The following is a 15,245-nucleotide window of genomic DNA, read 5'->3' as shown; positions in this document are numbered from 1 at the left end:
AGTTTAGCAATGATGGAGAATTCAATATTGAAAATGCAAAGGTATTTGTAGATTGGGAAATTATATTCCCTGTACTTCTAATCAACCCTTCCAGGTTATGTGAACAAATCCCCAGAAAGTCAGAGAAGATAAATGAAGACAGCACTGTCATCTGTTACTTGGAGCATACATGCTATCCCTGCTGGCCATGATGCACAAGTGATGGCTGAGGGGATGCTAAAGTCATACTACGGGTCCTTCCAGGAGCTATGGGTATCATCAGTGACAGCCCGACCAGAAATACCTTCCTGCAAGGGCAGAATTGAAGCACGAAGAAACAACTGGCTTCCTTAATTCATACACCCCATGCCTGCTTACAAATTAGCTGGGTTCCTCAGGGAGAATTTATTTGCATTTAAAAATATACGAACACATAGGGGTGCCTGGGTGGCTCAGTCCTTAGGTGTCTGCCTTCAGCTCAGGTCACGATTGCAAGGTCCTGGGTTCGAGCCCCACAGGAAGCCTGCTCCTCCTCCTCCCATTCCCTCTGCTTGTGTTCCCTCTCTCACTGTGTTTCTCTCTGCCAAATAAATAAAATCTTTAAAAAAATATATGAACATATAGACTTCCCTCTTTTTAAAATACCCCTCAGAAGTGTTTTTTAAGGGAAAACGATCACAGGTTTTAGAATGAAGCAATTAAGGATAACTCATACAGTGAAGCAGAGGGGTGGGTAGGAAGTAGCAGACATCTGGTACAACTGGGCAGCAAATCAACTCCAAATTTGGAAGCCACTGAAGAGAAAGGGGGAGAACGTGTGCTTTACATTTTTTAAACTTTTTAAAAATGCCACATCACTACCACTACTACCACCATCTTGGCATTTTATGAAGACTGAAAGCAGGTCTTAGTCTCATTTCTCATAAGATGCAGCCCATTCTCAAAGATGTTCTATGCTTTTTGAGTTGGGTTTCGAATTCAACACAAATGCTCAAAGAGGGACACAACTGACAGCTTCCTCTTAAGAGTCTAGGACAATAAAAACATTACATTTCATAATACAAGTTTCCAGTTATTTTACATTGGTTATTATGTGGATGATGAGCAAACCCTTCCATGAGATGGAGTCCTGCCTTCCCAAATAAAATAGACTTAAAAAATTCACGCGCAAATATGGAAACCTTTCTTAAGCCTCTTTGTGCGTGTGTGTTCAGTGTTTTGATAGACATCGTTCATGTTACAACAGACAACTGATATATCACTGATCTAATTTCTCTTTGATAAACGTCATTTCTCATTTGAGACGAAATCTGCACTTACTGGCAGAACCTCATAAAGAGAGATCATGCGAACCTTCAGAAAGCACTACCGGAAATCAAATTCCAGCTTCCACTAGGATGTGACATGCATAAGAAGAAAAACACTGCAAGCACTTCTGATTTGGGAAGCATCTAGGAATTGCTTTGTCTCATAAGGAGAAGAAGGTCCAGAAAAATACAAAACAAGAAACAACTGAAGCAGAGCATGGTAAGAAAGGAAGCCATAGCATTTTCAGTTCTGTATCTTTGCTCCTGTGGGTTGACAGAGTTCAGCAGAGCTGAGTGTAATCTGTGAGAAAGTGAGTGAGTGAATCTGTAATTTCTGAAACCTGATTGCAGGGAGTGGGAAGTGGACACTTCATGGGAAAGCCGTTCTGGTCAGTCTGAGACTATTTTCAGGGATGGCGTCAGAGAGCTCCATGCCTCCAGGCTCAGCATATCAGGGCATGTCCGCCCCAGCCATGCCTCCCATGTCACCAGTGGTGTGAGAAGACATAAGAGCACCAATGGATGAGGATTATTTTATGGTTTGCTTCAATACATATTGTTTAAAAAAAAACAAACAAAAACTAGAACATAAAAGCTGCGATTTTAAATATATTGCTTCTAAAGATAAGGATAGGTTAAAAAGTGAGTTAAGAATTGGTTTAATTAGAAATATTAAGTAGTCATTCAGGTAGTTATTGGAAATGGCAAAAATCATGAAGGCAATATATTAATGGCCCAAGTCTAGAAAAGAACACAGAAGATAATTTTCTCCCTATCCTAAGTTTTTAAAAGCTTCTTTGTTGAGATTTTTTGCTTGCTGTTCCTTTTGACAAAACACCTATATGCTTAGGGCAGAAAATCTGGAATCATAGAAAGGCACAAATGAAAATGTTAAAATCAACCATAATGCTATCTCTGAAGATACACACGGTTAAGATTTTGCTTCTTACCCCACATGTACTTTTTTCATAAAAAGGAGAGTATGCCTTTCTATTGCTTCATTGCTTGATTTTCCACTTAGCAATATCTTGTGTACATTTTCCCATGTGGTAAGATTTCTTCTTCAACAACTGTTTTCAGCTTGAAGAGTATTGTCTCACATGGTCAATCCAAAATCTAATAAATTAATATCTTACTATTGGGAATTACAGTTGCTTCTAATTTTCCACTGTCATATGGAATGCTGCAGTGAACATATTTGGGCTTCATACTCTTGTACACATCTCTGAGTATTTACTCACAACAAATTGCTAAAGGTAAAACCACAAGGTTGAAAGGTTTCCCTACTATAAAGTTGTCATAATGTAAATTAACAGATTAATCCACGGAAAGTTTATAATAACCAATTATTCCAACAGTAAGTTATGAGAATACCCATTTCTGTAACATTCACCAATGTATCATCAATTTTCAATGTTAACTTAAGATAATGCTTTCATTGTTTACCAATATACTTATACAACTCAGATTACTGAACACTTGGAATTTAAAAATCATCATGTGTTTAGAATTCATTTGTATTTTTTCTTTTGTGAATTACCTGCATATGCTCTTTGTCCTAATTTCTACTGATGTGAGCCAAGAAGAAAAAGGCAAGCTTGGTGTCTGAAAAGGAGTATGGAACATAATACTACATGTCTTAAGTAATTTTGCCCCAAGATTTTTTTGCCCCAAGCACTTTCCTATACTTCTCTTTTTAGCTAGGGGGACAATTATTATTCTTCCGGGACAGTATGTTATTCTTTTGTAATGTAAAAGAATTTTAATCTAAAATGGAACTGGAGGATATAAAATGGGAAGTGTCATGCATGTACCCATGGGAAAACAAAATTCAAGGACTGGGAGAAAGATTTCTTATAAATGCCTGATTTGCAGAAACCTGATAATCTTGGGATTTTCTTAAATGTTAGGGAGTTGGTCAGGGGTTGCTTCATATCAGCCTTGGGAAGTTTTGCTTACAGTTTCCAGAAGCATGAAAAAGAAATGACCCAGGTCAGGTTGGTCTCATGAAATAAGATAAATTGATCTCTGTATGACTGTACTGGTTTTGTCTCTTTGAGAAGTTTTCAATGCTGGTTTCCTTTTGTTTTTAATTTTAACAGGTTCTAACTAGATACTCCCCTCTTTACATTCCCTGCCCATAAATACAGCCTACCTCAAACCCTCAGTGGACTTGCCTATAGTTTGTTACAGTTTGCACATCCTGAATTGCAATTCTTCTGCTGTTTCCAAATAAACTTTTGACAATTTTGAACTTGCCTCAGTTTACCTCTTTATTTAGGATGAAATTCCTTTATGTCAGAAGTGACATCAGAAGGGATGACCCCTGAAGAATGACAACCATCATAATGAAGCAAGGCACCACACCAAGCCCATTGAGCTCACTGATTCTGTGAGTCACCATCTACTTTTAGTTGGTGCGTTTCCTTTTAGATTCTGAGCTCCCTCCCTTTGGTTGAGCTTTTTGATTCAAACTCTATTGAAAGTCCTTTTTGATGACTACTCTATCGTTTGCTTTCTTATTGGGTGGACACTAGAATTTTGGCATAATTTCCTTAAACGTTTTTGAGGAAAAAAATAACTAAGTTAATATTGGTGAGCATGGGTAGAGCAAATAAATGATACATGAATACTCAGCACCTTCTTAAGAGAGACCAGTCCCCCAAGCAAGAGCCTCACCTGCCTGGGTAAGTTGCTCACAGAGGATCAGACTGAACTGTCAACTGCAAGATAATTTTATGCAACAAGGGACATGTGGTCACCAGTTGGAAAAGTAGAGCAATGGGTGTCCACCAGGGGCAAAAAAAGCATCTCATGAAAGGCACACTGTAAAATAAAATACCATTTCCAACCCTGAAAGCACATCCATCAGGCTGTTTAGTAATTTTTCTTTTACTCTCAGGAAAACCTCTAAAATGTGGAATCCCAAGCATGTGAATGTTCCAAGGGTGGCCCTTCCTCTGGGCTCCCAGCTGGTTTTATGTTCTAAAACTATGGTCTCTTCTTGTGTGTATTTTTGACTAAATGGACCACCTTACTAATGATAATTTAGAATTTCAATGGCCATTATGGGGAACTTTCAGTCTCCCCACACTTGTTTTTCTCTCGACTGAATTAGAAGGCCATGGCAATAGAACAAACAATCTGAATGGGATAGCTATTTTAATTGGAACCTGGAGGCTTCTAGAAGTATTTAGGGTTCTACAACTGGCTTTTTACAAAACACTACTTTTAAGTGAACTGAAACAAATAAGCAATGAGAGGAGATAGAGCAGCATCTGAAGTCTTTCCCTCTAAGCATCAGGGAGGTCTCCCTGAACCCCATTGCTCCAGCTCTGCTATACCCACCTTTGCCCTCTTTTAACCCCTTCCTTTATCCCAACTACCCTTCTTGTCTAGTGCTGAAACCTTGCCAACTGAGCCTGTTCAAACTCTCTGATGATCCTGCTAAATTATTAATTTCTTATGTCCCATGGACTAAAGCTGAACTTAGAGCTACAGTAAAAGATTTTCCCGAGGTAACTGAGGATCCTCATAGATTTGCTGAATAATTCAATACTGTTACTCAAAATTATCAACCTGGCTTCTCTAACCTTCATCAATTAGTCTATATGTTTGTTGGAGAAGGTCAAACCAAGCACTGGATGAAAGGTGCTAATTGAGAAAACACTAAATAATCTTTAGAATTCCAAGGAAGTCAAGCACCAGCTCTTTTATATGATCAAACCTGTGCCAGAGCCAAAAGGCTGCATCTGGCCATTCTGAGGGTTTTCCTTAAACCAGTAAACTGCAACAAATTCAGGCATGCACCCAAAAGTCTGATGAATCTGTTCATGATTAGTACAGCAAATTCCAAACTTTTTAAAGAAAAGTCTGAACTCCCTATAGATCTTCAATCCCCCAGGGTGGCCTTTAATTCAATGTTTATAAGTGATTTAAACAGAGATCTATCTCTGTTAGTCAAGAGAACCCACATAGAATGAGAAACAATGCCCATCCTAATGTTGATCTTGTCAATCTAACTAATCAGTTAGCCTATGCCCTAGAAGATGATTCCAAAAGAAGGGCAACTAAAACTTAAATCTCCAACTTCAACAGATGAGATCTCCCAAGCAGACTCTCTTTGCTGGACTCTGTCATTATCACAAAAAACCCACCCATCAGAGAAAGGACTGTTACACATAAAAAAGATTCAGATAACAGCTTTCCAAGAACCAAGGGTCAGACTCATCCCATTGATGGGCCTCCAAGAAAACACTGGGACTGCTTCTCATTCTACCATCAAAGAGACTAGAGGAAACTACTCTCCAGACTGGGGATGAACCTCCCATAATATTAATGGACACAAGAGCTACACCATGCTCAACCCCATCACAACTAAATAGATTCCCCCCCTTGGACTAATAGATTTATTCAATTAATGGGGGCCTCAAATAAGCCATAGTGTGTTCCTTTTTCTAAATGTATACATTTTTCCTTGGGACATTTGCAAGACAAACTTCTGTTTCTCCTCAGTGAATCAGCTCCCAAACACTTATTAGGATAAGGTTTCCTAGAAAAGTATTGTATTGCCATTTCCTTTCCTTGAAAGGGAGAACAAAACTCTTGAGTTAATATCCCCTGAACTTAAATCCCTTGAATTTAATCTCCAAGAAAATCCAAACCCTTTTTCTTTTGCAAGTACTTTACAAATCAGGGAAGATCAAACTTCAGACTTACCCCATTATTAGGTTTAGTATCCCCTGCTCTATGTGCAAAATCTGGCAAGGACATATGTAAAATTCATAGTGTCCAAAGTTAAGATCCAAATTGATCCCGTGAAACCTCTTCCCAGAATCAACCAATATCCCCATGAACAAAGAAGCTCTATAGAGCATAATATCTATCACAGAAGACTACAAAGCACAGGGATTTATTGTCCCCTTGCACCAACCCTAATATTCCTATTTTACCTATAAGAAAACCTCATGGTTAAGAATGGAAATTTGTCCAAGATCTCTGAGTGATAAATAACATTGTTATTCCTCATCATTCTGTTGTTTCTAATCCCCAGAGTTACTGGCATCTATCCCCACTAAAAGCAAATTTTTCACCATAATCAATTTATAGGGTGCATTTTTTAGTATTCCAGTTGAGAAGGTTAACCAGTATCTTTGGCCTTTACCTGGTAAGGACAACAATATACTTGGATAGTAATGCCTCGAGATTTCACTGAAAGTCCCTACTTCTCAAATATTTTAAAAACTGTCCTAGTTGATATGAAATTTCCTAAATGCTACACCTTACCGCAACATGTAGATGACTTACTTCTTGGCTCACTCTCCTAAACAACCTCACAAGAAGACAGTATTCACTGTTAAAACTCTTAGCAATTAAGGGACATAAAGTCTCAAAGGAAAAGCTGCAATTTGTTCAAACTCAATCTGATATTTAGGACACTTAATCTCAGAACAAAGGTTACACCTAGATCCTGACAGCCTTCATGGCATCTTGAGCTTCCTAAAGCCTAAAACCAAATGTCAATTACAGGTTTTCTTGGGATATCTGGTGATTGTTGGAATCGGATTCTAAACTTGTCCATTAATGATCTAGCCCCTAAGTCTCATTAAAAACCAAGACCCCATTATCTGGGAAAACCAAGCTGACATGGCTTTTAAAACTTTGAAGGAAAACAATAAATCTACTTACCCTGGGAAATCCAAACTATCAGTTACACTTTTTCTTTTTTGCATGTAAAAAAGAAGGAAATGCCCTCAAAATATTTAGCCCAAAATATAGGGGCTACTACCAACCTTTGGGTTATGAGAGCCAACAATCAGATCTCATGGCCTAAGGTTGCTTACCCCTGATGCCCTGAGGCTGTCCCTGCCACTGCCTTTCTAGTAAAGACCACTGAAGAAATTGTCATGGGATCCTCTTTGACCGTCTTTGCACCTCGTGCTGTCGAAGCTCTCTTAAACTCGTTTCATATCCAAGACCTTTCAGCAAGCCATTTTACTTCTTTTTTTTTTTTTTAGATTTTATTTATTTATTTGACAGAGAGAGATCACAAGTAGGCAGAGAGGCAGGCAGAGAGAGAGAGAGGGAAGCAGGCTTCCTGCTGAGCAGAGAGCCCGACTCGGGGCTCGATCCCAGGACCCTGAGATCATGACCTGAGCCGAAGGCAGCAGCTTAACCCACTGAGCCACCCAGGTGCCCAAGCCATCTTACTTCTTATGAAATTCTCTTACTAATTACCTCTCATATCACCCTCATTCATTGTAATAATTTCAAGAGTGTTACCCTTCTTCCTTCTTCCATGAAAGAAACCTGCTATGACTGTTTAACTTTGATGGATCATATATTAACCCCTCGTGATGAGTTATAAGAAGCCTCCTTGATGAATGTTGATTTCTCATGATTCACTGATGGCTCTTATTTGAAAAATGAAAATGGTAAATATTGTGCTGCATATGTGATATCAATTCCTTTTGAAGTCACTGACATTGCACCCTTCCTTTTGGCCACTTTAGCCTGACAAGCCAAATTATATGCTCTTATTTAAGCATATATTTTTGCTAAAGGTAAAACCACAAACATCTATACTGATAGTCGATATACCTTTGCAGTAGCTCATGATTTTGGACTGCTTTGGAAATGAGGTTTCCTTACTTCCAGGTTTCCTTAAAATGGCCCTTATGTCCAAACTTTGCTGTATGTTACGCTCTTGCCAGCAACTCTAGCTATTATTAAAATCTCTAAGCTTCCCAGGAAGCCAAAGGAAACTACCTCACTGATATCTCCACAAAAAAATGCTGCTTTTTGGGATTCATAGATTAAACCTGTCATGGTCCAGAAAACTATATACCCTGGTGATGACCTAAGAGAATTAAGCAGGAAAACACAACAACTGACCTCTGAATAGGAAAAACAAAAATGGAGATCTAAAGGCTGTTGGTATCATGAAGAAAAGAAACTCTGATTCAGACCAAATAACAAACCGTTCCTACCAGAAAATCTAAAATTTCCATTATTAACCACCATACATGATTAAATCATCGGTCAACGGATAAAATAACATTCATAGATCAATACTGGTGAGGAAACATTGGCAAGGCCACAGAAAGCACCTTTCTTGGTTGCTTCTATCCTAAATGTAATCCAGGGAAGTCTATCCATACTGCCCCCAAGATTTTAATTTACCCAATGAACCATTTGAGGTCTGGCAAATAGATTTCATACAATTGCCCTACCTCATGGATCTAAGTATGTTCTGGTAATGGTTTGCATGTTTCCACATTGCACTGAAGCTTTCCCATTTACATAGATGACTACCTCTTCTGTAGCTGAAGTTCTATTAGAAAAGACTATTCCCACTTGTGGAACCCCCCTTGAAGTTCATAGTGATTGGAGAACTCACTTTGCTGGTCAAAGACCTTGACAAGCTATTTTGTTTGGCCAATTCTGTAGCACTTTCATTGTGCTTAGCATCCTCAGTCTTTAGGACTGGTCAAATGTACAAATGGATTTATTAAGACTTAGCTAAATTAGTTGCAATCCTCAAAGTACTCTGGCCAAAGCACTGCCACTGGTTCTTCTAAATCTTAGACTTACTACCACTGGCACACATAAACTTTTTTGCCTTTTGAGATAATTACAGGATGGTTGATACCCTTAGGCCTCACTTTTTTTTTGCCCCACAACTAACAAAGGGGGATATACTTCACGCTTGCAAGGGCCTGATCAAGTCCATAAAAAATAATCACACTCTGATAGAACAATCTTTTCCTAGTGCACTCTCGGGAGATGAAGACATCCAATATCACATCCTACAGCCTGAAGAGTTTATCTGTTGGAAAGGACATCTCCAAAAAGACTTGCTTCAACCTTGCTGGAAAGGCTCCTCCCAGGTATCGTTAACTCCTGTGCAGCCAAATTCAAGGAACAGACTCCTGGACCCCAGTGTCACATATAAACAAAGTCCCCAAAACCTGAATGGACTGTACACCAAATGGTGACCTGAAACAGAAAATTTCTAGGGACTGAATCACCTGATGTCTAAAATAGACAACTTACCCAAGTTGTCTATTTTAACAACTTACCCAGGCCTGCATAAATTTCCTTCTTTTTCCTCCCTTGTCTCACTCTATATTTAGTTAAATCATGTCATTCATGCTTTCAATTATGCTTTCCCCAGTTTTCCTACCATTCTTTACTTTAGCTTTAACACATCCTTTTATCCCTCCCTTAATAAAAAACCTCTCTGATTCTGCTAAACTTACTGATTGTCAGATTTGTGCATGAGCAAATAGTATTCCTGATGAATGTGAATTGTTGGTCTGGCCACCATCTTTAAAAGGATGGCAAAACCTATCTGGTAAGGATGTAGGATTTTCCTTTGATACCTTGGAAATCACACATGTCCTCCCTTTCAGAAGACTGGCATGAAATACTATGGCTTTCCTTTGGACACTCCATACTCATAATTGGATACCCCCTCACTCAGCTCTGGACTCTTACCCAAAATCTTTGTTATGTTTCAGAAACATAATGATGGGAATGGCAAAACTCTAGGATAGCTCCCACTAAATATTTGTTACTATACCATTTTATATAGTCCAGGTGAACATGAATTCACTCCCTGTTGGAATCCAGAAGACTATATCACTGCCTCCATTAATGTATCTTTACAGTGGGGCAATGAAAACTAGTAATACTGGAAAATTGGAAGCTAATGGGCTCCCACTCAATGGTACTTCATTGGGATTTAACAAAAAATCTGGGGAATGGTGGAAACTTAATTCAACTTACTTTTACAGTAGAAATCCTCTAATTCTCCACCAAAATCTTCCTTACACTAGATCAGCTCTCTTGTTACTTCAGATCTACAGAAATTTAAAGTACTCACATAATCATTCCCACAATGTTAAGAAATCAGATTATGATTATAATGATTATATTTCTGATCATGAGATACCCTCTTTTATTCCAGGGAAAAATATCTGGGCAAAGAGACCCAACTGTGCCTTAAAAGGCATTGGGTTATTTCTTTTTACATGGAAGAAACACAAACTCTATGTTTCCTCCTAATTGGAAATGATGTTTTGGGATCACTGGCCTCAGCTCTGACACTGAAATTAGAAAAACTCTTCCCTCCATTGCTTATATACCTAACCTGGTACCCTCTATCAGCTTAGAAGGGTGTGTCAGAATTGGGAAGGTTATGATTTTGGATGGATGCCTACATATAACCCTACAGTAGGTAGAAAGGGTTTGGGGCAGGCTTTTACCAGAACCTTTTTCGTTTGGGTTGGAGTAGCAGACCTTGAAAAAGCAACTCACAATCTTTCTATAGTTATGTTTACCAATTTCAGTACTTCTAGCTGAGCTTTGGAATATCAACAAACTCAAATAGACAGCCTTGCTGAAGTAGTCCTACAAAAACTGCAGAGACCTTAACCTCCTCACTGCTTAGCAGAGGCGAACCTATGCCCTACTTGGAGAAGAACTTCATTTTTATGTCAGTAAGTCAAGGAAAATAACACAAGAACTAAAAATAATGAAGGACAACATCAATTTGCTAGCTGAAGTTGGCCAAGATCCTGGAACTTGGGGCATTTTTGAACTATTAAATATAGGCAAGTGGGGAAGCTGGTTGAGAAGTGCATTTCAATCAATAGCTATCACTGGGCTTTTGACCCTCAGTTTAATCTTTTTAATTAAATTTCTACTGTTTGGTATTAGTAAACAAATGCCTTATTCCCAAATGTATGTACAAAATAAAATTCTTTTCCTTTCAAAGGCTTTTCCTGGAATTCAACTGACAAGTAGAAACTAAACTATCTACTTCAGAGGGACATAGCTGAGATGACTCATTTTTCAATCCTGTTGTTCAAATAAAGCAAGTGAAAACTCTGTATCATTTACCTTCTTCATGGGACAAGACACCTGGGGATGGTCCTCCTGAGCTTAATGGGAAAAGACACCCAAGGACTACCCTCCTAAGCTCCAGGGGCCACAGAATACAATTAACCTGCAATCCAATTAAACTTTTTAAAAAAAATTAGCAAACAACATCTGGATGACATAATTGATCAGAGGTGTTTTCTGAAAAAGACCTTGATCAAAAAGGGGAAATGTGAACGAATTTCAATCTAAAATGAAACCAGAGCACATAAAATGGAAAATCTCATGTATGCGTCCTTAGGAAAACAAAACTTCAGGACTGAGAGGCTGATTTAAATAGAGCCTACTCCAAACCTTCAACAGACTCACCTGTAGCTTGCTATAATTTGTATGTCTGGAACTGTCATTCCTCTGCTATTTCCAAATAAACTCATCTTTTTGACAACTCCGAGCTTGCCTCAGTTTACCTCTTTATTTAGGTCAACAAGAGTATTGTATGTTTTTTCTAACTCATGGAAAACATGTTGAGGTTATGAGTCTAAATAATTATTTTTTAGAGGAAAGCATTGCCTGCCACTTAACCCTACTTAACAATTTAAAAACAGTAAGATGAGAAATGGCATAGCAATGCATTCACTCCAATAATGCTGCTGTTTGTAAGAAGAAAAATTAATCTCTGGGATCATTCTGTGGCTAGCAGGTTTAGGAACACTTAACTAGTTCTGTGATTTTGAACGTTACTCATAACCCAGGCAGGTGATGTGACAACCCATATTCTTGTAGTAGAGAAGGTCGTTCTGGAGACAGGAGGGAATACCACCTACTCACCCCAATCTCAAAGCGCCATGTGGATGTAGTAGTATTTTAAATAAAAAGAAAATTTAAATTTAATTTCATATTGAGATTTATCTGGTCATTTCAAAATATTTCTTGACCCATCAAAGAAAACATCTACCTTTGGGTTGGCAATCAGTATTCTGAATTGAAATTGGCTGGGAAGAAAATAGGATGTGAGAAATATCTTTGAATGTTATGTCTATATTGTATTATGAAATGATAAACAGATTCCTACTTAGTAAAACATCCAGAAATTTCCTGAGGTATCATGGTTGATACCAAGACCCCCTCTACCAATTACAATAAACTGTCATCATCCATTTATTAACTCAATAGGCAATTCCTGAGCACCTGGTATGTGCCAAGAATTGTTTCATGCCACTGTTTTATGGAAATATCAACAAATAAGGCAAAAGATGAGTCACTACCTTCACAGGGCTAACATTCTAATGAAGGGACAGGAGTGGAGCACGAGAGATGATAAACAGGTAAAACAGATGAAGAAGGAATGGAAAATAGTGGTAAAAACTGTGATAAAAATAGGATAAAGGGTGGGATATGGAGTGACTCTGAAAGAAAGAACTTTCGATGGGGTGGTCTTGGAAGACCTCTTAGAGAAGTTGCCATTTAAGCTGGGGCATTCATGCAAAGGTCTTGGCAAAGAGATTTCTTAGCTGAGGGAAGAGCAAATGCAAAGGCCCAGAACCAGTTTGGTGGGAAAACAGAAAGAAGCCTAGTGAGTGAGCATGTGGGGAAAAGAGTATGAACAAGAGTGGTTCATGCATTGCCTCAAGCCTTAGTGAGGAGTTGAGATGTCACTCTAAGGATGTTGAGAAGCTACTGAAATGTCTTACACAGAAGAGGGACATGATCCAATTTATATTTTAAAAAGCTTGCACTAGTTGTTGTGTGGTGGGCATGTTATTGTGGGGCAAGAGAGGAGGCAGGGTCACCAGCTGGGTAGACGCTGTGGTCATTTAGGTTAAGAGTTGCGGTAGCCTTGAACTAGAGGGTAGCTATGAAGACAAAAAGAAGTAAGCCTCAAAATCTTGTAGTTCTTATGGTAAGCATTTATGGCACTGTTCTGTAGAATTTTTGCCTCTTCTGATAGACTGACTATATTTTAACTGCCACCATTTATAAAGTGTCCCATTGTTGCTCTGGGCTTTATCCACACTGAATCCTTACAACAATTTCATCCCAAGCTCATGTGTGAGGAGGTTAACTAACTCCCCAAGGCCACAAAGCTAGTGAAGGCCATATTAGGATTTACCTCGGTCTGTCTAATTCTCAGCAAGGCACAACTTGGCCAATATACTATAGTGTCTTAATTTAACCTACCTTAGGGTCAGAGTTAGCCCAGGGAAATTGGAACAGAGTTGAGTTTTGTTAATGGTTCTCAAAAGGAGAAGGGCAATAAAACTACCAGAAAGGGAAGCCCTTGCCTAAAATGCAGATTCCTGAGCCCTGCCCTGAAATGCAGAATCAGAATCTCTAGGTTTGGGGCCTGGGAATGGGAATTTTAAAAATGCTTCCTAGTGATACTCCCTAAAATTTGCAAAGACTGCAAAGTAGGCACTCACTCAATAAATATTTGTTGAATAAATAATGGAAAGGTTAGGTAGGATAGGAAGATGTAGAGCACCTCACTCCCACAATCTCTGATCCAGAGAAAATACAGGCCCACTTTGAGTGGGCCCAAGCAGAGTCTCAGCTAGCCCCCTCAAATGCACTTGGAAATTCATGATGTGGCTAATATACTGGTATGATATACCCAGACCTTCTAGAAGCTTTCTGATGGGGTACTAAGTCCATTTGTCACCCCAGCTAAGGAAGTAAAAAACTGCTCAACTGGTAAGCATCATATATTTTAAAGGCAAAGCCATTTTTACAAAAAACTGTTTTGATCTTTTAGCTTTGTCAACACATGGGAGTCAGGCCATAATCATAAAACTGACTGACCTATTAGAGAGGAGATATACAGCGCCTGGGTCCACAAGACTTTTAGGGGTGTACAAAAATGTTTTCATTTTTTTAAAACCAGGAGATAAACATGAACATATTCTTCCCTAGATTATAGTAAATTTTTATCAATGCAGTTGTAAAATATAATTTTAATTATTATTATTTTTTTTAATCAAGAAGTGACTCATGAAGACAACAGTGCCTAGGGCACACAGAAGTAATAAAGTAACCCTACTCAGTCACAGCTCGGGCCCCAGAGAGAGGCAATTTACCTGGCATGCATTGTACAGGAGCTGATGTTCGAACTTCTTGATCCCAAGAATGTTCTGGAACATCTCATATAGCTGTTCCTTGCTCAGAATCAGCTCAGAGGCTGCACTGGCTGTCATCCGGGCCTGCTGCTTCCTGGGGTCCTCTTCTCCACGGTAGATGGCATCAAACTTGGCCATCCAGGAGCTCAGCACGGTCTCCTTGCTGAGGCCATCAATCTCGGGCAGGCTGCGTACCCTCTTCTCGATGTGCTTCTTGAAGACCTCCCTGGAGTCATTGGCGGAGCAGCCCCCACTCTGCACCATACGGGCTACACGGTCACTCTTCAGGAACACCTGAGCAAGAACAGGGACAGGAAATATATTAGGGATTCAGCCCTGGAAATACCAGTTTCCTAGGGCTGAGGGCTGGGCTGACTGCCATTATGGGCACCTTGGGAGGGACCAGCATCCTGCCTCTAGTTGTGTGAACTCAGAGAAGTCATGTACATGTTTTGAAAATGAAAACATGTCCATATCTGGAAAATGAAAATAATAATAGTACTTACCAGGTTGTTAAAAGGATTACATTGGAACAGTGATATGAGAGGCAGCATATACTACATAGACTCTGTGCTCAAACAACTTGGGTTCTTTCTCTGCCACTTATTGGTTATTGTTTCCCTCATCAATTTAACCTCTCTGTACCTCAGTATTTCATCTCTAAAATGGGATAATACTAGTCTCTACATCATAGGTACTTTTAAATGAGGATTGAATGGATTCAAATATGACAATCACTTTAACAAGTGGCCCATAGTGATGTCATATGGGTTGTTATTATGGTTATTATTATCTTTTTGACCTTTTACATTGAAGTATAGTCAATGTACAATGTTACATTAGTTTCAGGCATATAACATAGTGACTCAACAAGTTTATATGTTATGTCACACTCACCACAGTGTAGCTACCATCTGTCAGCATACAATGCTATTATAATACCATCGACTATATTCCTTAT

At 38.9% G+C, this 15,245-nt stretch overlaps 1 protein-coding gene across 25 annotated transcripts in view; it reads right to left on the bottom strand.

The window, feature by feature from the left end:
• Positions 1-15,245, bottom strand: part of CADPS (calcium dependent secretion activator) — a 477,655-nt gene that overhangs the window by 334,197 nt on the left and 128,213 nt on the right. For all 25 annotated transcript variants that reach the window (XM_047690232.1, XM_047690260.1, XM_047690359.1 and 22 more), the window contains exon 3: positions 14,246-14,578. In XM_047690232.1, coding sequence (XP_047546188.1) covers positions 14,246-14,578 — 333 coding nt within the window. The remainder of the gene's footprint in view (positions 1-14,245; positions 14,579-15,245) is intronic.

Source organism: Lutra lutra, chromosome 1 (assembly GCF_902655055.1).
Source record: "Lutra lutra chromosome 1, mLutLut1.2, whole genome shotgun sequence".
NCBI lineage: Eukaryota > Metazoa > Chordata > Mammalia > Carnivora > Mustelidae > Lutra > Lutra lutra.
The sequence above is the reverse complement of the archived record's forward strand: the minus strand, read 5'-3'. Positions and strand labels throughout refer to the sequence as shown.